The 24614-nt window shown below is 45.7% G+C and overlaps 1 protein-coding gene across 1 annotated transcript in view; it reads right to left on the minus strand.

Annotated features, from left to right (window-relative positions):
• Nucleotides 1–4681: 4681 nt before the first annotated feature.
• NUAK1 (NUAK family kinase 1) overlaps nucleotides 4682–24614 on the minus strand; it is a 71590-nt gene continuing 51657 nt past the window's right edge. The window contains exons 4-7 of the mRNA XM_069490411.1: nucleotides 24452–24517; nucleotides 13592–13711; nucleotides 11589–11721; nucleotides 4682–8821 (exon numbers count right to left, since the gene is read on the minus strand). Coding sequence (XP_069346512.1) covers nucleotides 7668–8821; nucleotides 11589–11721; nucleotides 13592–13711; nucleotides 24452–24517 — 1473 coding nt within the window. The 3' untranslated portion in view covers nucleotides 4682–7667. The remainder of the gene's footprint in view (nucleotides 8822–11588; nucleotides 11722–13591; nucleotides 13712–24451; nucleotides 24518–24614) is intronic.

Below are 24614 nucleotides of genomic sequence, written 5' to 3' on the forward strand. Positions count from 1 at the left end.
TCCCTTCATTTGGAGTCCTCTTCTCAACAAGGAACACTTTTATTAGCTCCAGCATAGCCTCGTGGGCAATATGATCCCACTATTCCGTATCCCCAAAGGACCTGAGCAGGTGATTGTAGATTGTTTCTCTAAGAAGGGAGGCAATTTTCTCCAGCCCTTCATGTCTCTTCACGTCATCATTATGGTCCCAGCTATATGTGTTTATGAGAAGCCAGTTTAAGCAGGGACCATCTTCCAGATGCAGACCTCTGAACCCGTCCTGCTGGTCAGCGCCAAAGAGGCATGAACCCACAACCAAGCTTCTTTGGTGCTGACCAGCAGGACGGGTTCAGAGGTCTGTCTAGCTTTCTGCTTTGCACACATGCTTTTGTCTGGGCCCCAAAGCCTGATGGCTGAAGCTTCTGGAATGCCCTAGGCACTGCTGAATCAGACGTTTTTCAGCTTCAGTGATTCACAAATTCCAATCTGCAGAACATTCTTAAGCTAGCTATTTTTTGGAGTCCCTTTTCTCCAGCTGCCTCCAAAATGAACTGTTCCCCACCCTCGGTTTTGCCGACAGTGAGGTGTTCCTCTGGAAGTCCAATTTTGGGCCATACCTGTGTCATCACCCTGCTCTGGGCTTTGAAGACATGGTGATACCCTGACTTTTGTGTAATGGAAGTTGCTGTTGCAGTACCTGACCCCTGGCAGGTCCATGCAGCCCAGCCTGGCATCCTGTGTTTCCACGTGGCTCCAAGCAGGTTGCTTTGAGCTGCCAGTCCTCTAGAAGGAGGGTCCCCTGAGGCACAACAGCACAGGAAAGAGCATGTGAATCCCTGCTGGAATGTGTGTGTGCACAGCTTTGGACAGGAGGTACCCAGCTGCTGAAGGCTTGCTGTCCCTTCTACTGAGTTCTGAGACACTGCATGTCAGGATGGAAAAAAGACTAAGTCCTCCATCCCATCCCACTGTAGAGGAGTTAAGAAACCAAATCATTCTATTAATCCCATCTGCTGAGACTGGATCTTTGAGAACTTGACACCAATGGGGTATTAGGAGCTGTTTTCTCCATGTGTGTCTGCAGAATGCATTGACTTGGACAGTGGTCTTCATACCAGATGCTCTCTGTTCAGCTCTTGCAGGAAAATGCTATTTACATGAGCAGGGATGGCGACAGGCTGGGGCTTATGATCAAAGAGAATGAGTGGCAGAAGGTTCATCCAAGATGCCCAATAGAGCCACTAACAGCTTAGGCTTGGAAGTCAGTCACCCAGGCCCATATAGGAATCCAGCTCCACATTTAACTGTTGGGTGACTTGGGTAAGTTACTGCCCTTTTCCAAAACTGTCTCCTCTTCTGTAAATGGATATAAGGGACTTTGAGGAGCCTTCAAAAAGATGATTTATGTACAGAGTAGGCACACAGACTGCTGATCAGTAAGCACTTGGTTAATATTAACAATAATTATTTTAATCTTTATGCTGGGAGCTCCCATGGGAAGCAAAAATAAACTGTGACAGAAACATTACTAAGTGTTCATCTGATTCCATTTTACTTTCCACATTTTGAATACTGTAGACTTGAGAATGATCCATGAAGTTCAGTTGGGGTCAGGTGACAGAGTTCTGGCCAATGGGAGGTGGGCACAAATGACATACACCAATTCCAGGGCTGATCTTTAAGAGGTTCTGACTTGTGCTGTCTCCCTCATTTGCACAGCCAGAAATGAAGAATCCTGAGATGTCAGAAGCACAGGACAGAAGCAGCTCAGACCTCCACGTGCCTGCTTGGAGGCAGCATGAAAGGAGAACTGCCCAACCTGTATCGGATGTGGTAAGAGTAAGAAATCATTGTTTACTATATTGAGCCCCCGACATTTCAGGGTTTATTTGTTACTTCAGCATAACATGGCCTGTCCAGACTAATTCACAAATGAAAGTTAGCACAGGGAATGGACGGGGAACCAGCTGGTCGAGACACAATGGATATTCCCAGTTGGGCAGAGATGGGCAGTGTACATTTTTAATCAGGAGGAAAATAATTGTCACAATTTTACAACCAAATTGTTTGCAAATTTCCTACACAGTTTCCTTCTGGAACCAAACAATTGTGCAAGCACAAGGCAGGGATTGTGACGCAAAACCCTTTGTCTGCACTTTCTGGTCTTCACAGAGCATCACTGCCGTTCCACTTCCATGCCCCAAACTTTGCATGATTCTGTGAATTAAAAACATCCTCTTCATAAATTTCAATAAGTTGGCAATGAATTTCTGTGGAACATATTCTCATTTAAAATTGCATATCACAGCATGTGTCTCGTCTGGGGACCACCTGTTGAAGGAAGCAGCCGTTGGCACACAAAGTCATAAGTGATCACAGCCAGTCCATGTTAGAATGTGGCCACACATGTTTAACCAAACACCACTCTCCCTGGACCATGGTTGTCCTGTGCCAATGGACCAGAAATTAACTCTGTAAAGCTCTGTTTTGAAGACCCAGGGCCTTTTTATACACTGTATCTTCCGCCTGGAATGCTCACTCTTCATACGGCTGGTTCTTCATCGTCAGACCTCTGCCCAAAGGTCACCTCTTCAGAGACCCCACCTCACTGCCTGTTAACCCATCCACAGTTGGCAACATGTCAACGTTGCCACTCCAGTCACCCCTGTTTCCTCAGTACCCTTCATATTTCACATAAGGTCCAGCAGAGGCCAGGCACATGCCATTCTCTCTACCTAGATCCAGAATTATTCATATGTCTTTCCAAAGGGCCTCACTTTAAGCAAACTTTCTCTTAGTCCCTTACTCTACAAATGACTGCCCGTTTGCTACCGGTGGCAAGGCCTGTAGCAAGAATTAAGAGCCTACAGGCCAGGCAGATTGCCTTTTAATATCCTATTCTAAAAGTCAGTGAATGTTGCCCTTTAAGAAAAGGTCTATTTTTTCCTATTCCATTGAGTTTTACACTCAAAGTAACTTCATAGCATTTCTTTCATTCCTTCTTCATAGTGCTGTTAAGAGTTGAGTAAGAAAGCAATTATTATACCCATCAGACAGATAAGAAATCTGAGACCCAAAGAGGTGTAGCAATTTGACTCAATAGCAATTATCAAATAAATACTAGAATTGGAATTCCTTTTCCCTCAGCCCAGCTTGAGAGGCACCAACATGTTCTAATTTGGCAGGTCCCAATTATAAGTATCCATTGTACCCAACACCTGTTCAGTTTGACCAATTAAGCCCCATCAGATTAGGTTACAAGATAAAACAGAGTCTGCCCAGGTAAATTTTGAATTTCAGATGATTTTTTAGTATAAGCATGACTCAAATATTGCCTGGGACATACTCATACTAAAAAAAAAATCCATTATCTGAACAATGGATTATTATTATCTATTCAAATTTAACTGTGCATCGTATAGTTTTATTTACTAAGTGTGACAATGCTACATCAGATGTTCTTCCAGTAGATCAGAATAGCGGTGCAATTTGTAATTTCTTTGGAAAGTCAGAGTTTTCTTGCCTGGATCCTACTATAGTACTACTATTCAATGCAGAGCATGACTCTCTAATGTTTGACAGTAGGGTAGGGTTTGGTGTCCTTTGACATTATGGCCAAGATCCAGGAACTCTTCAATCTTACCCTAGTATGCATCCCTCTTTCCAAGAGCTTTCTGGAGGGTCTGTTTGCAGAAGAAACAATAGCAAAATGGGACTCAAAACACTATTTTATTATAGGCAGAGCAGTGGCCTTCCCCATTAGGAAATAATGGCCCATTGAGCTTAGATTCCCTTTAATCTCAATTAGATTAACAGTCTGTCTGCCTTTGGGATAGTGGCGAGGGCCCCAGAGGGGGCCAGGCAGCGGAAGCTGGAGTATGGGGAGAGAGTGTGGCTGAGTGTTAGCGTTTGATGAGGTCTCCAGTCCAGACTGAAGGAACTTGGTCAGTAGTCTCTTCTGGAAACCAGAACTGAGAACATGTAAATTTGGAAGCTATGGGGTAAACCAAAGTGGATCCCACCAACAGGGAGGAAAACACCAAGCTAGGAAGGGAGAAGAAGAAAGCTGGTGTCCAGAGAGGAGCAGAAAAGAGGGTACCCAGCCCTCTTGGATTCCACTTCTCCAGTTCTTGGTTCCAGCTGCACTGAAAGTTGCATTTCATCTTCTGAGAACTTTGAATAACTCCCCCCTTGTGTTTAAGCTAGCTTTGGTAGTCTCTGCTACTTACACCCATTCTGTCACTTCCTTGACTAAGAAAAGCCACCAAATAAAGAAGCAAGGTCTCTGGTCAGTTCAGTTCATTGCAATTTATTTAATTTAAAAATAAAAACAGAAACAAAAAACAAAATGAAAACAAAAATCAGTTTCCAATGAAAATACAAACACTTTGGGTGGTTATCCAGCTTTTTTTTTTTTCCCCCTGTAGGCTGTTCTGGGCTCAAACCAATCAAATGAGTGAAAACCAATTTTGACTGGAGCCATAAAGCATGTTGCACCAATTAAATTACACCAATATATTATTATAATACCTTTGAAATGCCTTTCAGACCAATAAATAAAAAAAGACAAATTCAAATAAAAAAGTCAACTTTGTATTACCAAAAACAAAAAATAGAAATTAAATAAAAGTCACAACATGGATAAAAAAAAAAAAAAAAAAAAACAATGTGCAGTCAAGTTTCTCTTTCTTTTTCTTTTTTTTTTTTTTTTCTTCTAGGAATGATACCATGCCAGTAAATCCCTACAGAACATTTCCAGTTTGGCAACAAGCAGTCAGTCGATCATTCACATTTGTACTCAAGACAGCAGGCCTGGGCAAAACTTGCCTGAATTTCACCCTGAAAGTGCCCCCCATCATCGGAAGAAGCAGCACCTGGTAACAGGGATGGAAATTCAGAGGGTACTTAGCATCCTCATTTCGCCTGGGGTCTTGAAGCACTTCCTGAAAACTGATCATGCCTTGAAATTTACCTGTAAAAAGAAGTGTAATTCTACCCCTTTGGCAGATGTGTAAACTAAGACGCAGAAAGGCCCACCGAAGCAAGGAAGAGGACCAGCTGACGTCGAATCTCCTGCTTTGTCCACCAGGCCATACAAGTGTCTCTCACTTGTAATTCCATGGAAGCGGATAACTGGGATTGGCCGGTAGGGATGATAGGACTTAATTATGAAGCAGGGGAGCTGCTTTTAGGGCTTTTCCCTCTATTGCAAGTTTTTCCTTGAAAGGACAGTCAACATCACATCTAGAAGCAGAGGATGTCAGCAGAGCGTCAGAACTGAGGAGGGCCTAAGAGACCAGCTATTCCACCCCTCCATACCTCACTGATGGCTCCCAAACAATGCAGGTGCCAAAGATCACCTGAGACTTAACTCAGTCTCTGCCTCTGAGTGGAGGACTTTTTCTGCCACAATCCACTAAGTTAATTGACAAAAGAGAACATACAAGTGTTTGGGGGCAGGGAGAAGGGAGTAGAATGATTTTCCTTAATAGTATCACGTTTTCCTAACAATTAGAATAATGGAAAATACTAAATAGACTCAGTCACTGGCAAAAGGAAAGAACACGTCAACCAATAGGCAGGTGTTGGACCTAAGTCAGACTGACAACTACTGACGTGGCCAGCTGCCACACGAGGGGCCAGCAGCGTGGCAGTATAGGCTGTTCAGGAAAGATTGCATAAAATGAGGCAAGGGGTAGGGAGCTCAGTGGTTGCAGGCTGCCCTCCATGCACCCACACCCCTTACACATAGTTTGCTATCTACAGATTTTATTTTATTTTTTTCCCTTTTAACCTCTAGTGGAGTTCAGGAAGGAGGTGGAATTGAATGAAAGGAAGCTGAGCAGCTTCCCATAATACACTGCTCAGCTCAACCTGAAGGAATGCAGAAGCCAAAACACCAGCGCCGGTGTCAAGGGCAGAAACAGAGCTGTCTCCTTAAGGAGGGGGCGATGTCATTCAATTAACATTCTCAGTGCTGCAAGGTGACTCCTTTCTCATCTCCCTGTGAACTACTGTTGGTTGGTTTTTCCAAAGATAACCCCAAGACCATTCCTCTATCCATCTATGTGGCTCTCAGAGGTTGCCACTTTGAAATAAGCATTTCAATTTGCCTAGGCCATTGGAATCTGAACCATCCCAATGAGACCAGTGATTAAAAGCCTAGTCTCCTGAAGGTGTCCCACTGCGGGGGTGACATCTTGTCACTTATAATCTGGGTATTTAGAAATTACATACCTAGTTTTTTTTACTTAAGATAAGAATACTGCCATACCTCTTTTACACCTCCTCCAAAACCATCTGGATGACTTCTAAGGAAATGTTCCCTCTCCCATATGCTTCATCCCAACCCACTCTACTCTTTCCACACCTTATTCATTTAAATGAATGGGACTTTCCTTTTCCCCAGAGCCCAGGAGTTCATGTCAAAGTTCAAAACCATAACATAGAATCCTGGATTAGGGAAGGTAGGGGAGCACCTTCTCTTTGACTTCCCTTTCCTCATCCTAATATCCCACCTACACACTAACTGCCTAGAAGCAAACCTGTCCACCTTTGAGGGTTCTACACTAGGTGGACAGGGAAACCATTTGCTATTAGTGAACAGGGCCAATGGTTGAGTTAGGTAATCCTTTGGAGACTGTGGACAGTGTCACATCCAATCCAAAGCCATTTATGCAGGTGAGAACCCAAGAGGGAGCATTCCAGTTAATATTGAGACACTAAAGACACCAACTTCCATTCATCTGTGCAAAGACCACAGAGGGTCTTGTGTTCTATCATAGACAATAGTTTTGAACTCTGACACCACCATCTCTTCCCCGTCCACCCTGGACAGGTTGTGATAAGAGCAAGGCAGTCATCAGGAAAGAGGAGACAAACAGCAAGACATTGAAAAATCACCATGGCTGACTCTATGTCCTTAGCAGATTTCAGAGCATTCTCTCTCTGACCAATGCCCTGTCTTCCATTCAAGGTGGAGTAACAAATTAACAAATGCCTCACCAGTGGCATGAAAGAGTTAACACAGATCCCACAGGATGCTTTAACCTATTTCCCAGGGCTTAGCCAGGTCAAGGATGACAAGTACATGGCATTAGTGCTACTGCCTCCCTTCCCATTCCCATGGCAGCCATTGCTAGTCAATCACAGCACTCCTTCCCGAGGACCCTGGGCTACTCAAACCAGCACAACTGGCAGCTACTATCAATCGATCATCTATTCAAGCTCAGGTTGCTGAAATCTCCTTGTCAGCCCATGCAGCCAGACCAAGCTTGTTAACATGAGGAGAAAAGGAGCCAGCTCTCTGGGCATACCCAAAGCAGATGGCCCCAGTCTCTCCTGCCCCTCCTCCAGAAGCATCTGGAAGATGTCTAGGGAAATGCTCTCTCCCCCATACACTTCCTCACCACCAAGTGCTGGTCAACACCACCTTCCCTGGACAGCTGGTTCTCTAGGAGGTGCCACAGGCAAACGCCAATTAGGATCCAAATTCTGACTGGCAGTGGGTTGAACTGGCAGAGAGCCCACTTCTCCCTTTTCGGCACCGGCTCAGGGCTGCAAGCGAGATGGTGCCAATCCTTTTTCAGTCTATCAACACAGCCAGCAAAGAGGTAACCAGCCTGTGAGCCCCAGTCTTGCTCCCCTTCCTCCCCTGTACCCCCCGCTGCCCGCTGCGCCCTGGCACGCTAGTTGAGCTTGCTGCAGATCTCCAGCGCTTGCTTGTAGACCTGAGTCACGTCATCCATGTCCGTGAGGAGGGAGAAGCTGCTGTCTGCCAGCCGGTTCCGGTACCGCTTCAGGTACTGGGGCCGGGGCCGGTTCTGGAGCCCCTCAAAGTCCTGGATCTGGAGGAAGTTTTCGGCGGAGACGCAGCTGCGGATGCGCTGGCGGGCAGGACGGTTCTCCTGCATATCCAGCAAGTCGAAAGAGTCGCTGGACAGGACGCTGTCGTCGCTGATGACGCTGGACGGACGGCTGTAGCTCCGGGAGAGGCCCTCGGCGGGGACGCCGGGCTCTGACAAGGATTCCAGTGTGGGCATCTCAGGGCTGACGAGGGCCGGGTCCGTGGCGCCCACTGAGTACTTGCTGCTGTGTTTGAGGATGCCCTTCCTCCGGCAGGAGAGGCTGTGGGAAGCCACCCTGGCTGGGTCCGGGGGGCTCGGAGAAGGGAGGCCACTGCCCATCACGTCGTTACTGTCCAACAGCTCCGAGGACTCGCTGCGCTCCGGGGACGAGTAGTAACCCGATTCTCTCTGCTGGGTCTTTTTCAAGATGCCCTTCTTGGGCATCGTGGCCGACTGTTTGGGGCTGAGTTTCCCCGGCACCTCTGCCTCGGGAGAGCTTGGGAGGGGAACACCAGTCCGGCACAAGTCCTGCTCCAGCTTGAACGCAGCGGGTAAGGCAGGCCCAACGACGCCTTCGATGAAGCCGGTGCTGTGGGAGCGATGCTCGCTGTTGCTTCGCTTCTTCAGGATGCCCTTGGGCCTCTTGGAGCTCACCTTGGATGGGCTTTCGGGCACCGAGTCCTGGCTGGACTGGGCAAAGTCGTTCTCCTTCTTGGACTTCTTCAGCGACCGCTGCCGCTCCAGCATGACCTCAGAGGCCCCGGGTTTGGCCAGACCCTTCATTTTGGCTTCAGCCTCGGCCTGCAGCCCCGTGGAACGGTGGTGCCAGTCGATGATCCGAGCCAGGAGCGGGGACTCGGAGTCGTGGAGGGCGTCACAGTCACAGACGCTGCTCTTGTAGCCCCAGTTCACCCACCAGTGGTTGGCGATGTCCTCGACGGTGGCCCGGCGATCGGGGTTCACCATCAGCATCCACCGAATGAGTCCTCGAGCGTCTGGGGAACAAGAGACAAAAAGAATCAGGCATTCATTCTGTGGGGGCTTTCAGCTTTGTGACGGGGGTGACCCCCAGACATGGCTAAGGGAACACACTCACTTTAGGAAAAACCCATTTGGAGCCCCCTGGTCCAGCCACACTAAGCAGCAGGAAGCCAAAGCCTTTCAGACTGTACATTCAGGACTTGGAACCACAGGCCCCTGCACTACCTCCTTTCCTGGCGTGTTTTCTCACGTGAGTAGAGCAATGTCATGGAGCTACTGACCTTTCTATCATCTTAGATCTTTATAAAATGTGAGAGGCCAGGTAACCAAGAAAGATATCCACACCAGTTCCTTTGGTAGATATCATTTTACCAAAAGGGAAAACAGGTGTAGATCACCACAGCTCTCTTTATTCCTCCAAAGGTAGCCTTGTACAAACACGCAGTGCTTGAGGCCCCTGGGAAAGTGTGTCTAAATAGAGAGGATGAAGTGGAGGCTCTTACCTGACACACCTGGGCAGTGAGAGCGGCTGCCTCCAAAGCCGGCCTCACACCAAGGTCTTTGCCAGGCTCTGAGACCCACACCCAGTGAGCTCACCTCCTCTCCTCTCTGACATAAGTTGGATCTTACTGAGCTGTCAGACCAGAGAGCTGATCTCTATCTGCCACCTCTTCAAGGCCTGTCTGAAAAATTCCACTTGCAAATTTCTGCTTCCTGAGAATTAGGGGAAAGCTCCAAAGGGATGTTGAGGAGGCCAGAGGAACCAAGTGACTTTCACAGCTTATAAATTGACTTTTAGGATCAAATTGTTCTTCCCCAAATTGAGATGAATTATATCCTGGGAAGCTGCCCCTCTGCTCAGCTGCTTATGTAGGCTAATGAGTAGCTGGCAAAGGCCTGGCAATGGGGAACGGGATGAGCTATACCCCCGAAAAGTAACAAGATGATCATTTAGTCACTCAATAAATATTCCTTGAACCCTACAATGTGTCAGGAATTACATTGGCAGCAGCTAGCTGGCAAGGCAAATAAGACTACCACAGAGGTCACCTTAAAATTTCCCAAAAAGAATATGCTGGCTTATTGGAAAAAAAAAAATATATATATATATATATATAAATAGATAGATGCACATCAGTATACATATACACATATACAACAGTTATCCTCATCCACAGATTCTATATTTGCAAAATTGCCTACTCACTAAAATTTATTTGTAACCCCAAAATCAATACTCTCAGCTCTTTTGCAGCCATTTTTGTCCATGCACAGAGCAGCAAAAAATTTGAGTCACCCCAATGCGCACGTGTATTCACAGCTGAGGTCAAACAAAGCAACACTCTGCTTTCTTGCTCTTGTATGATAACGTGTCCTTTTCTCAGTCTGTTTAGTGCCATGTTTTTCATGTTTTTGGACTTTTTTTGATGATTCCACTATTTAAAATGGTCCCCCCAAAGAGTGCTGAAGCACTGTCTAGTGTTCCTAAACACAAGAGAGCTATGATGTGCCTTATGGAGAAGATGTGTGTGTTACATCTAGCTTTGTTCAGGCATGAGCTACAGTGCTGTTGGCCATTGAGTTTGATGTTAATGAATCAACAATATATATTACATAAGGTGTCTTTAAACAGAAACACACATAAAACAACATTATATATTGATCAGTTGACAAAAATATTGTGACCAGAGGCTCTGAGGAACCTAACCCTGTATTTTCCCTAGGAGAAATGGTGCAGTATTCACTAATTCAGTATTTGCAGCAACTTTACAGAACAAAACTACAGCAAATAATGAGAATCAACTGTGTATGTATGTATATACACATATAGATAATATGTATATAAATGAAGTGCCTGTGTTAACTTCATTTGTTAACAAAAATGACCAAAGATGGCCACCTGCCCACACCCTCTGTCCAGGATAATACTCCCCATCAAGAGATGGAGCTCATGACCTTGGTTGCTTTGGACAACAGAATATGGCAGAAGTGACAGTATCTATCTATGTTGCAAGCACAGACACATTAAGAAAGCCTGGTGGCCTCTCCTCCTCCTTAGAGCCGTGGGCTGCCATGGAAGAAGTCCAGCCTCTGTCCTGGACATAGAAGTTGTGGGGAAGCATCTCAAAGAGGGTGTGCCCACATAGAGTAGCCCCAAGGTGTCCAACATTCAGCCCTCGGCAGTGGCCTAGGTGCCATCTGATTGCAACTTTAACTGTAGGAGGAATTTCAAGGAAGGGCAGAAAAGCCCTTCCCCACCCACAGAATCAGAGATAAGATTTCATGGCTGTTTAAAACACTGAGTTTGTTTGGGGGAATGGATACAGCTGTTACACAGCAGTAGATAATAAAACGGAGGCTACCGCAGGCCCGGGGGACAGAGTAGTGAAAGATGGAGCAGTCGCCACCCCCTCGGCACCTGCTGTCTAGGGAGGGTGGTTTATATGTCTATGTGGACTGAAAAGGACTTCATATAATACTGTTCCCAAAATTTTAATTTATGGTGGAGAAACTAAATCCAAAGAGATTAAGTGATGCACCCAGGTTCACGTGGCAAGCAAACTGGACTCCTAGAACACATCCTCTGAAAACTTCACTTGAGAAGTTTTGAGTAAAGCAGCCTAACAGGCCAGCTTTGTCAAGGATGACAAAGCTTTGCAAGGACAAAGCATTTGAAAACCAGGAGATTCCTTACAAACATATTAAAACAAAAGCAAAAAGTGTGAGTGGTGTAAGCCGATCACTCTCCCCTTAACCTCTGACCCTCCGCAGGGCACGCACCTGAGGGCTGCGTGGGCTCCCGGTACTCTCCGCTGCTGATCTGCCGAATGAGGTTTTTGTGATCAAAACCATCGAAGGGCATCGTTCCGTAAACGAGAGTGTAAAGCAACACGCCCAGGGCCCAGCTGTCCACCTGGAGCAGAGAGACAGGACACATAGGAGCTGGGAGGCAGATGCCGGGGATGCCTTCCAAACCAGTTGCATCACAGCCTGTGAGCAGCCACCCCTGAGGCCCCCAGGAACTGAATGTAGCACCTGGTAGACAGGTTGCCACCAAAGACCGACAACTGATAGCCACGCAGCTGAGGCCCACTACTGAAGCTGTCCTTTCCACTTTGAACAGAGGCCAAAACTCCCAACCTATTAAAGAACTTTCTCACTTTCTTAAATAGACTATCTTCTTTGATCCTCACTATAATTTTTGTGAAGCAGCTAGGGCCTGGATTATTTTCAGACCCATTTGGCAGATGAGAAAACTGAGGCTCAAGGAAGCTAAATGGTTTCTCCAGAGGCCCTGTCCCGGCAATGGAGGTAAGACTGGGATACAGGGCTCTTTACTCCTAATCCAGAAACCAATGCCTTCCTGCACTTTCTTCAAATGGATCAGAGGTTGCAAACTTAAATCTTACAAGAGCCAGGCAAACAACAGACATAAATAAAGCAAGAAAGCATCTGGGGTCCAACATGGAGTGTGGTGGATGGAGACAAGCTGTGAAGTGCACTCAGCTGTCTTAGGCAGCCAATCTCTCCTTGGCTAACTCCTGCCATGCACTAATGTAGGCCCAGCACTGCTAGATCCTTTGGTTCTTTAAGAGAAGTCAGAAAACAGACTTGTATATGAAATCTCCCAATCATTAAATGTTAGTTCAATTTTTTTTTTTATAAAGACTAATGTGGCCAAATAAAGCAAGTTTGCTGGCCAGATCACAGGCTGCCAGCTTGGAACCTCAGAAACAGCCCAACAGAGATCAAAGAAGCATTCATTGTCTATAAGAAATTAATAGTGTTGAGTTTCTCCAGTTTTGTAAATCAAGTCCTATATTCCTCCCTTGTATTCTTAATTTTAAAAAACTTTCTCCTCACTGTAATTGACACAGGGTCTTGGCATCCTTCTCTGCATCCTCCAGCCCTGCCCCCAAACACTCTCACACAGATAAATATTTGGAAGAAAACATTTCAACACACTGAGCAGCTGCTATTTAAGGATACTGAGTGGATGACTCCCTCTGTAAAGAGAACCATTTTTTTTAAAAGAGAATAATCACTCACAACTCACTCATTTTCAAAAGAACACTTTCACATGCACATCTTACAGCGGCCCTGAAAGCTTTAGGCATGTAGAGAAATACATTTCTCATAAATTAGAAGATACAATTAAAATGTATTTCCTTAGTCAAATATACATATGCTGTCAAAAAATATATGCGAAGAAGATATTCACTCCAAAATCAGGGTTTTTGTTTGTCTGTTTTGATACCATAGGGGAGAACTGAATGTCTAAATCTAGGAACATTATTGCATAAATTATGGTATATTCATCAATAAAACTTTGTCATCAAAAATCATGTTTTTACTATTAATAAATTTGAAGAATGTCACCATATAGTTTTAAGTTAATAAAAGATATACATATATATGTGACACATACGTATATGTATGTACATCTTGCCTTTTATTAACTTAATTACTTTTGAGTTGATCTCAATTATTTCTGAAATGCCGTGATCTACACTGGAAAAAGTCTAAAAGAAAAGTTACAAAAATACTAAGTGGCTGTCTCTCGTGGGAGGATCCCAGGTAACTTTATTTTCTCCTTTAGGCTTTTCTAGATTTTCCAAATTTATATGTTATTGCTTTTCTAACCATGTAAGGAAAAGTTTTCTTTGCGTGCTTATTTGGGTTTCGTTTTTTAAGCATTTCCCAGATGCAGTTTTTACCCTCCCTCCCTCCCTCCTTTCTCCCCACTCCTCCCACCCCCCATACACACCAGGCAACCTGCTCACCTCTGGCCCACGGTAAGGTCTCCCATTGACGATCTCAGGAGATGCATAGAGGGGGCTCCCGCAAAACGTCTGCAAGAACTTGTCCTTCTGGTACAGGTTGGACAGCCCAAAGTCAGCAATCTACAAAGAGAAACAAGACCCGGGGAGACGTGTTAGCTCTCCAGACCGTGTCTACCATGGATCAGTTCACACCACGCAGCACGCAAAATGGAAATGGACTTTCTATTTTAACCTCAATTTAGACTTGCCCTGAGAAATAACATTCACAAAATTACCAACTTGATGTTTCTGATGAATATTAAAGTATCCAACAATTAACTTAGAAATTGTCTCTCTGTGGTCTACCCACAATCGCATTGCATCCATGGAGGCGTGCGTATCACACTGTCGAAAACCCTGACCTTTGCAGCTGGTACCAGCACCCTTCTATCCACTCACACTCTGATCAGAACAGTATTGTGCCTGCCTGGTGACCCGGGATGAAAGGGACGCAGAGCACTGGGTTTTGAGTCATCATGTTTCAGCCCCAACTCTGCCCCTAGCCATCGGTGAGACATTGAGCAGGTCCGTTAGCAACTTTGAGCCTAAGTTTACCCACCAGAAAACAGGAATCCATGATCCTTCCCCTGTTTTAGCTACAGGATCATCATGAGAATGATATGCGAAAAAAATGCAATCAAGGTGAGACCATGAGTACAAAGGTGCTTCATAACCTTCAAGTTTCCTGCAAATGTTTTACCTAAATTTGCTGCTTTCGTTGTATTGCACACTCCTTGGGATCATTCTCTTCTCCTTTGGTTTCTTGAAGTGTTTTATTTATAATACTTTATGGCAGCACTCTTACATATACGTATGTGTATACATATGTATACATGTATATACACATATATACATGTGTATACATATATACACATGTATATACACATATATACATACATAATATATATATTTGCCTTCCCTACCAGACTCTGAGTCTCCTAAGGCAGTTGGTGGCTTCCACATCTTCCCCTTATCTTTGTATAATCCACTACTTAGCACCTGCCCACACTTGTCACTGGAAACACGTGTCACTAGACCGGGCATTATATTTTGTTTTTGTTTTCTGGGGGGTCGTTTGGTTTTTTTTTTTTTTTTTTTTTTGAGAGAGAGTCTCACTCTGTCACCCTTGATACAGTGCATTGGTGTCATCTTAGCTCACTGCAACCTAAAACTCTTGGGCTCAAGCGACGCTCCTGCCTCAGCCTCCCAAGTAGCTGAGAGTACAGGTGATGCCACCGCGTCTGACTAATTTTTCTATTTTTAGTAGAGATGGGGTCTTGCTCTTGCTCAGACTGGTCTTGAACTCCTGAGCTCAAGCAATCCTCCACCTCAGCCTCCCAGAGTGCTAGGATTACAGGCACTAATCACTGCGCCCAGCCTAAGGCATAATATTTTTTGAAAAGCACAAGATTATGCAATATAATAATAAACTTGGTTACCACTTATTGAACAACTTCCAATGATCAGGTACTGTGCTTAACACTTTACATTCTCTAATCCTATCAAAAATCTCATTTATACCACAAAGTAAATACACTTCATGCCACTGAAGGGGACACCTAAAAATGGTCAATTTTATGTTATGGATCTTTTACCACGATTAAAAAAAAAACCATTTAACAAATGAGGAAACTGAGGTTTAGGGAGATGGGGTTACTCATCTATGGAGATGTAACTCGTTAGGAATGTAAACCCCTGTGTCTCTAACGCTTCAAGCCACCGCGCCACACTGCCCCTGGGCCACCTGCACATTTCATTCCAGTCTGAGCCAGCCTCGCAAGCTGAGCCCCTGTAGGTTTCTGCCCTTCCCCAAGCTGATTTCCATTTGAGGCTTATAAATAGGCTGGACGATTCACATGCCCAGAGATCAGCCCAGCCTGAACGCCGCCGCCGCCGAGGCTCTGTTTTGAATGCAGTTCCTAGAATAAGCCTATTTTGTAAGTCGTCCCTGAATGAATGGAATGTCATTGAAAGCAGCTGGTGTACAACCGCCCTCAGAAAATGCATTCTCGGGGCTCAGATTGTACTTAATTGCCCTGAATTCCACTTTCTTATCAAGGCCCCTGACTGGCTCACAGGAAGTTGGTTGGAAGCTTTATGAAGTGCGCCCCTTCAGTCAGCAGAGGAACGGAAAGGGCACGGGAAAACGCATTCCCTTCCCGCCTGGGAGCATCTGCGACGACTGGGGCAGCTTCCAAATGCGCATGTGCGTGAGAGGCGCTCGCTGCGCACAGGACACCTCACACTGGGAGTTCCCACTCCAAGTCCGGACAGTCCTGCCTGCTCCGTGGCCGCTCTGGGGAGGTGTGTTTATGTTATGGCCCACTCCCAGCCTCACAGACTGATGCTTATCAGCCTCTCCCAGTAAAGCTGTCACTGCCGCTGACACAAGATTAATCGAAATCTAGATTAGCCCATGTTCTTGGCACTTTAACGGAAAAGCAATATTAATCAACACATACACACACACACACACACACACACACTCAAACCTTGAGCCGTTGAAACTTGGGCTTCAATCTAAGATTTAATGCCAAATGGAGCTTATATCAACTCTTGATAAGAGGGGAAATGGCCATCTCAGAAACCTCAGTTTCCTCATCTATAAAATGGGAGTAGGAAGAGTATCTCCACCCACAGTGTCATGGTGAAGATTAAATGACATGAAGTATGTAAAATGCTTACAATAGCAATGGCACAGAGTTGGAACTCAGTAACTACTTGCTTCCCACCTTGAAATCCAGAGAATTAATTAACTTCATGATACTTGAAACAGAGTGGATCCCAACACCAGTGACTCTCAACAGTGAAGAAACAGAGAAGTTTTAGATGCCGAACAATAACAGAATGAGATAACTCTGAATCACAAAATGAAAAATTCATTCCTTTCTGGGTTCTCTTTTAATCCGATTAAGTCTAGGAAAAAGTCTCAGTTGGGCTCTCTTTTGTCTTTAGCATCTCTGTATTTATCAAAGAGATAATATGATAAATATGTGGGCTGGGCCCACAGCTTGTGGCAATAACCAAGATCAAGCTACAATTTAATAACACTATTTGGTTTCCATTATATTTATCTTTGACCTTATCTTCTATTCACGGTAAGTGATACTGGTTTTCCATTTAAGGTAATTACTTAGGTCTTCCTTTTCAAACAGTTATCACTTTAAATAGTGGCTTGCACTAAATAAAAATATTAAATAAGTAAAATAGCAGTAAGGACACTAGGGAAAGGCAAAATCCATGAAAAGAATGGAAGAAAACCTGAAATTTGGGAAATATTGATTTTAAACGTACTAAAACAAAAATAATCACATCCCAGAATTGGCTTGATCTGAAAGAGCCCAAAGAGATGCTAATCCTGCCCCTCGCTCTACAAGTGAAGCAGCTGAAGGTTCAAGGATGCCCGAAGCTTTGCTGAAGGTCACAAGGAAGAGCAACAAGTACATACAGGAGCACGCGGGTCTGCCCAGGCTGCACAGTCTCTCCATAACAGAGCACCAGCTGTTTACAAAGGCTGACTCTCCAGCAAGGAGGCAACTGGGCTTTGCTTTCAAACTGGTATTTTGTGGACGCACAGGTAAGCTTTGGAGGAAGGGACCGGGTTGGCATTTTTGCTGGTTGTTCTGATGGTCCCCTGCCGGGTACTGGTTCCAAACCACCCTCTGTCCCTGCACTGGTAGGGGAGATGGACCAGAGTCAGTTCAGCTTTGAAAGTAAAAAGGAACTCAAGGCTCACGCCCTTACTATTTGGAGTTTTTGTTGTTATCAAGCCTTTCTAGTGCATGCCCCGCTGGATGAAAATCAGAGTTAGAACGCTACATTAGGAAGTGATTATTCACATTTCAAAAGGATTAACCTCATTACAATACAGATGAACCTTGACGACGTTATGCTAAGTGAAATAAGCCAGACACGAAAGGACACATATTGTATGATTCCACGTACGTGAGATCCCTGGAGTAGTCAACGTCATAAAGACAGAAAATAGAATGGTGGCTGCCAGGGGCTTGGGGTGGGGGAGGGGGAACGGTGAGTTATTGTTCAGTGGGTACCGAGTTTCAGCAGGAGAAGAGGAAAACATTCCAGAGATGGTCAGTGGTGATGGTTGCACAACAATGTGAATATGTTTAATGCCACTGAACTATACACCTAAGACGGGTAAGTTTTATGTTACATATATTTTACCACCATAAAAAAGGATTAACCTCAGATCACTGCTAATAATGAGCTCACTTAGTGAAAAATGAACTGTCAGCTTGCTGATATTAACCACGAGGAAAGGATGCTGATGACAGTGATAATAACCAGCGACAGTCTGACAGTCATCTGCAGTATCTAGGAGGAAGTGTGCCGCACTCCACAGATGAGAGGTTTTGTAGCCAGGAGAACCTGGGGCTAACCTTGGCCTTGTTAGGTGATTGGTGGGAACTGCCAAGTCACTCACTTTCCTCATCTGCAAACTGGGACCTGGAATAATCTACCTCAGTACACATGTGAAGCTCCTGGAACAGTCCTGGTACCAACTGACTATAAATTACAGCCATTAGGAAAAGGCTGATGGTTTGGCTGACTTGACCACTGTTTGCTAGGCCAAGGCAAACCTAGAACTGGAAGCAGTAACAGCATCACCTGGGAGCATCTCAGAAAGCAAACAGCCAGGAGATCCTATCGCTCCTTTATAAACTAGGCATGTCCAACGTAAGAGGCCACCTCGTGTGACGGAAAAAGTAAGGGATTCAGGGTTTGAATCCTTGAGTTCAAATCCCGACCTCACCTCTCACCAACACCTGACCTGAGGCACTTTGGTTCATTCCTCTCCAGGGACCAGCAGTACCAGCATCACCTGGGAGTGTCTCAGAAACGGAGCCTCTCAGGCCCCGCCCGAGGCCTGCTGAATCGGAAAGTCCAGGCTCACAAGAGCCCCCGGGGATTCACTTGCATCTTAGCCATTCGGAGCCTGCAATTCTTCATCTGTAAAATGGGGTTGGTGATAACAATGCAACCTACCTGGAAGGGCCCGTAAGAAACCAATGAATGGATGCAAGGGAAGTGCTTACCCCATGCCTAGCACATCGCAGGCCTTCGACAAATGTTGGCTACGACTGCTTGAACCTCTTGGAGTCACAGTACCCTTTGTTGGAAAATGGAATGCAATAGCACCAACCACATGGTGTTGTGAAAACCAAAGTCAGATTAAACCAGATAAGAATAATGACGACAGTGTCAGCATTGCTATGTGCCAGGCACTGTTCTGTGAACGCCACATATATTAATGTGGTGAATTCTCACACTTCCCTACCAGGAAGGTTTCATTATTATCCCCATTTTGCAGACAAGGAAACTGAGGCACAGGGTGTTGAAGTGGCTTGCCTGAGGTGTCAGTGAAGAGCTGCGTTGGCTGTGAAGTGCTACATAAAGGGGAACTATTGCTCTCAGGGGGCTGACAAAGAAATGGGCTTTCCGAGTAACTCTCTGGGAAGACACCAATTCCATCCAGGATGACACACTCCATAGCTCCTCTCCGGCCTTGGAGTTAACTGCTGTGGCTTCACCCATGACAGCCTCACTCATGAGTGCTCAGGAAGTGAAGGCAGGGAGTGGAACAATGAGCAGAAGTGAGTGGGGTCAGCTTTCACCTTCAGAAGATCTAAGCTCACACTGCCCCTCTAGAAAGAAAAGAAATTACCAACTGGGAGCAACCTAGGGAAGCTCTTAAGCAAGGGTGTGTCCAGGAAGCGGCTCCAGGCATGCTAACGAGCAGATGGTGCCAGCTCACGCACACAGCTCTGGCAATGCTGCATGGCTGCTCTGGCCACCGCGACTCGGGCAGCTTGGCCATCAGCCACCATCAGCACTTGGAGAGTCTCTCCCAGGAACAGCTGTCCGCGAGCCTGCCTGCAGACAAGGTAAAGCTGACTAAAGTGAAGCCCTCTTGGATTTAGGGCAAATTTGGGTGGTGGCAGTAGAGGATAGAATTTATCAGGTGTCTGGTCTTATAGCCATAGGTTTGTAGCCAGTCCCATTACGCATTAGCTGCAAGAGTCTCCGTGTCTATAAAATGGGAGTAATCAGACCCACCCCAGTGGAGACATCCCAAGGACCAAATGAAATAAGGGTATGGAAGGTCTGGTGTAGGGCTCTACTTCTAGGAGGGGCTCAGTAAACACTACTTTCCTTTTCTAGTCTCCATGCCCTGTTCCTGTGCTTGCCATTCCTTCCCCTTGAGAGGCCATTGTCATGTTCCTTTCCATCAAACTCCTACCCATCCCTCAAAACCCAGTTCAATTATCACTTCCTCCATTAAGGCTTTCTGGTCCATCCAGCTGGACAGACCCACCACTTTCTGCTCAGCACTTCCACAACATATTACACAGGGCCATCTGGTCCTGCCAAAGAATAAGGATCCTGGAAGGCTTCCTAGAAGAAGAGGCATTCAAGCAGAGCCCTAAAGGAAAGGCAGGCAAAAAGGAGTGGGAAGAATATTCCAGACAGAGAGAACCATGTGTGCCAAGGTCAGGAAGCCAGAAGAAACTTGGTGGATGTGAGGAATTTAAGTCCTATACCAGGGACCTTCCCTGACCACTCTAGCTAAAAGGGAAACTCCATTTTCCATTCTCACCCTCAATTACATTATGTATTTATTCATTTGTTGCTCACGTCCCCTACTGCAATTCTAAGCCCATTAGGGCAGGTACGGTATCAATTTCATTTACCTCTGTATCCTTCTCATAGTTCAATATTACTGCTGACTTAACAACTGCTAGATTCCAAGTTCCAAAAAGACAGGGATTTGGCCATTCTAGCTCACTATTAAATCCCCAACACAGGGCCAAGTACACAGAGGAAACGTAATAAACATATTTGATTGAATAAAGATTGCCCAAAGGAGAGGTTCAATTTCTTGATGAACAAACGTAGGGATGGATGAGCGGATGTAGGTATGCATGGGCAGACATACACACAAATGGATAAATGAACAAATGAACTGATTAATTAATGCATGAACACAGAGTTCTCACATTCATATCATCAAAGCCCAGAGGCCCATGACTCTTAGCTGCCCCACTTGGTCTTGTTAAGCTTCAGGGGTTTCTCTCTCATCTCGGCCCTGGCGATTCAAAGCTTCTTTTCTTATCCACGGCAGCCGCATTTCCATTGTCACAGGGGGCCACAGGCCATTTCCCCTCTGCCCCTCTACTCTGAGCCTTGGGAGCTCAGCAGATTCCCAGCCCTCTTTGGGGAGGTCGGCTGACCCTGGTGCTTGGACTTCTTCTCATTGTAAGGCGTTTGTACAGGAGCCTTCTATGGGAATTGTCGGCATTCCATTCTCCCAGAGAGTGGGATGTGACTCTGCCCCGTGTTTTATTAATTGCAAATTAATGCTATGCTGGGTGTCTATTTTAGTAGACAGGCTTCCACGGAGTACGGAATGCAACCCAAAGCAGCACATTGCTCTCATTCTTTCTGCCGACCGACTGTGTGAATATTTTTAGAAGCCACACCCTCTCGCAGTGGCCAGATAAATAATTTCCAATGCCAGATGTGCTCTTTGCAATTTGACATCAGGCAAGGAAGGGGAAAGGAGCTAGCTACATGGCTCTTACCAAAACTGCAGTGACATGTGACAAGTATAAACCAGTAGCATTTTTATAGGCTTCTTGGGCCAAAGTCCTCCACCCTTTGAACATGAAAGATGGATCCACAGTTAGAGAGGTACCAAAGGCAGCTCCAAGAGATGCCCTTGATGCTCATATCCTGATAGTTGGTGGCTCATCTCTCTGCGGTCCCCCAGGTCCAGACACTGATGGCCTGGGCTCTCTCGAGCACAGAAGCCAGCTTGTGGCCATGTGTCTGCCTGCCTGTGTCAGCAACAAGTGCCCTTTCTAAATAAGTTTCAGCAAAATGCTGAGTCAGGAAGAACTGAGAACATACAGCCAGAAGACAAATCAACGCCAGCTGAAACACATTTAAAAAAACCTTGGAGTGGGTGGGAGAGGATGAAAAGAGAATTTGCCTGGAAGTCAAACATGTGAGTTCTAATCCTGGCTCATGGTTTCTTTATTCCGAATTCAAGCAGCTCTGAAGTACCTACTGTATGTATGCCAAGCACTACAGTACAGTCTGCAGAAACGATGACACAATAATATAGTCTATTCGATTCACTGTGTGACCTTGGGCACATCACCTACCCTTGCTGGGTCATAATCATTAAAACAAGGGGTTGGAAAATGACCCTCAAAGTTCTTTCAAGCTCTAGAATCCTCAGACCTGAGTAGGATTCCTTGAACAAGCAGAGAAGGAATGTAAAAGTTTTGATAATGGGAAGATTTGGTTTCTGTTTGGGATGTGTGTGTGTGTGTGTGTGTGTGTTGTGTGTGTTTCCTTGGGAAATGCCAGGAGTAGAAATTCTTAAGGGGAAGACAAGGGGAAAGATACGCCCAAACATTAATTTTTATGATGTTCTGTGTTATTTCCCTACATAATGCACAGGGATCCTAGGCTGAAGGACTTGGGACAGGGGTGCCCCATTGCTTGTGCAAATGAGCCATTCTTCTGGGCCTCATTGTTGCCCTGCACAATTGCTTTCAGAATTGTAACCATTCTTCCTCCATTGGGGAATTCTATGACTCGGTAGGAAGCTATGTGTCTTATCACTTCTGGGACTACATCATGGGACCAAGAGGTCACACTGTACCACAGAACCCAATCCCCAGGGGAGAGGCTCACATTCCAGGCCTTGTAAAGATGACATTTAATTTTGAGAGCTCTGGGGCAGGTGGCAGGAAGAATCTGGAGAGAAAGTCACTAAGGTCAATGACACAAACCCTTAGAATGTCCCTCTCAAGCCAGGACCCAATTTTCCAGCCATGGCCCGCTCACCACTCCCCAGGACCCAGGCACCTTCAGAACAGCTGACTTCCAGCTCCATTCCCTCTGCAATGGCCAGACACTGAAGCAGGCTCCTGGTACAGCAATAGTCGACCGCTAATTGCTTTGACTGTCGTGTTGTCTAAAATCTTCACATTTGTTATTGACTCCCCAGAACTAGGCACAGGGCATTGCACACACTAACTGCTCAGAAGATATTCATTGACCGAAAAAAACACAAATAAACAATAATCCTCAAAGACAGGAACTGCAGGAACTGGCATCCCTACTTGACAGATGAGGAAACTAAAGCTTAAATCAGCAAGTAATTTGCCCCCAGTCCTGCAGTTGCTAACGGGCAGGGTGGCAAGTCAAAGCCAGGCTATCCAACTCCAAGGCCACTGCTCTTAACCTTGACTCATTTGCACATGAGTGCCTAGCAATTTATAAAACTAAACATAGAGTGCCCCTCCTTCAGTCCTCAAAGCAAGCCTGGAGGTAGTACTGTTGCCCCAGTTTACAGTAGAGGAAACAGTGTTAAGTGGCTTTCCCAGTGTCACACAGCTAGTAAGCCACACAGCCCAGAATTTCCCAACTCTACAGCCAGTGCTGCTTCTACCATGATCCAGCCACTTCGCCAGAAATGGAGAGACCCTGAGATTCCACTTCAGTGTAATGATGTTTTCAGGGACATGTCACAGCCTATGGTTCCTGCAGAGAACTGCTCGGACCAACTATTCCCTCCTTGCTCTATGCACTACACAGAAATATGTGACTAAGGTCAACCGCCCTGCAAGAACAAGGGGTCACTGGGACACGGCTTGCAGGGGCCTCTCAAAGGATGATGGTGACTAATGGCTGCCATCATGATCTGCAAAGAGAATCCAAACATCAAGGCAACTCCATCCTTCTAAGCAGGGAAATAAGTGTCCCCGTCATACAACCCTCCACTGACAGCACCAACAACAAAAAGTCATTCCCATGCTTTGTCCAGGGACCAGGGATAAGCCACTAACGTCACCAGCGGCCAATTGGGAGGCTCCCGCTGGTACCGGGAGTGCTAAGGCCATTTCATAATGAAACCCATGCGGTGAGCTCTGTTTATTTTGAAACTGTATTTGCTTATTTTGTAGACGTGATCAAAGGGACATTTGGAGGGCTCCCCAGGAGGCACTTGAACCCTGTCGGCCAGGAGAGCTTTCTCCAGCCCCAGTGGCAGCCAGCAATAATACTCTCCGTAAAAGTAAACCCCAGCACTTGCTAGTTCCCAGCAGCAAACTCCAGCCTCAGTCTGGTCCGTTTCCCAGGTCCATGGCTGGCTTCAGGGGTGGGAGGGTTGAGAGGGAGAAGTGGGAGACATGGAGTGGAGAGTGACAAAAAAGCGGCCAGGGAAACAATTCCAAAACTCTAAAATAATTTAGGGCCCTGCCAGCAAACCGAGTATAGTAACTTGAACTTGGGCTTGTGAATCAGACAGATACGGCTTCAAATCCCAGCTCAACTACTTACCACCACTGCACTACCTTGGGCAAGTTACTTAATTTTTCTGTGCCTCAGTTTCCCTATCTGTGAAATGATGTAAATAACAGTACCTGTCTCATAGGGTTATCCTAAAGATAGAATATAAGCGACATAAAGCAAAAATGATATAAAATACATATGAAATATGTTGGTTGTTGTAAGTATCTTTATGGTGACAATATTAGACTATGAGCTTCCTGTGGGCAGGGACTGTATCGTAGTCATCTCTTCTTAACCCAACAGGTAGAACCATCTCTGGTGTGTAGTAGGAGATCAATAAATGCTTGTCAAATTGAATTGTGTGAACTGAGAGCTCAAGCAAACAGACTTTCCCCAGCTGCCTGTTTCCAGGCTGCAGCTTGGAGCGGGTTAAGCTCTACCCAGCTGCAATACCCAGGCCCTGCGTATCAATCAGCGAGGCAAGAGCTTTACCTTAATATTGCAGTTGTCATCGAGCAGTATATTTTCCAGCTTCAAGTCCCGATGGACCACACTGTTCTGAAATGAGAAGACAAGGACGGAACTGAATGGGAGCGGTGGGATGAGAGCGAGAGAAAGAGGTAGGAGGAGGGTGAGCAAAGGAAAATGTTTGACA

Source organism: Eulemur rufifrons, chromosome 16 (genome assembly GCF_041146395.1).
Source record: "Eulemur rufifrons isolate Redbay chromosome 16, OSU_ERuf_1, whole genome shotgun sequence".
NCBI lineage: Eukaryota > Metazoa > Chordata > Mammalia > Primates > Lemuridae > Eulemur > Eulemur rufifrons.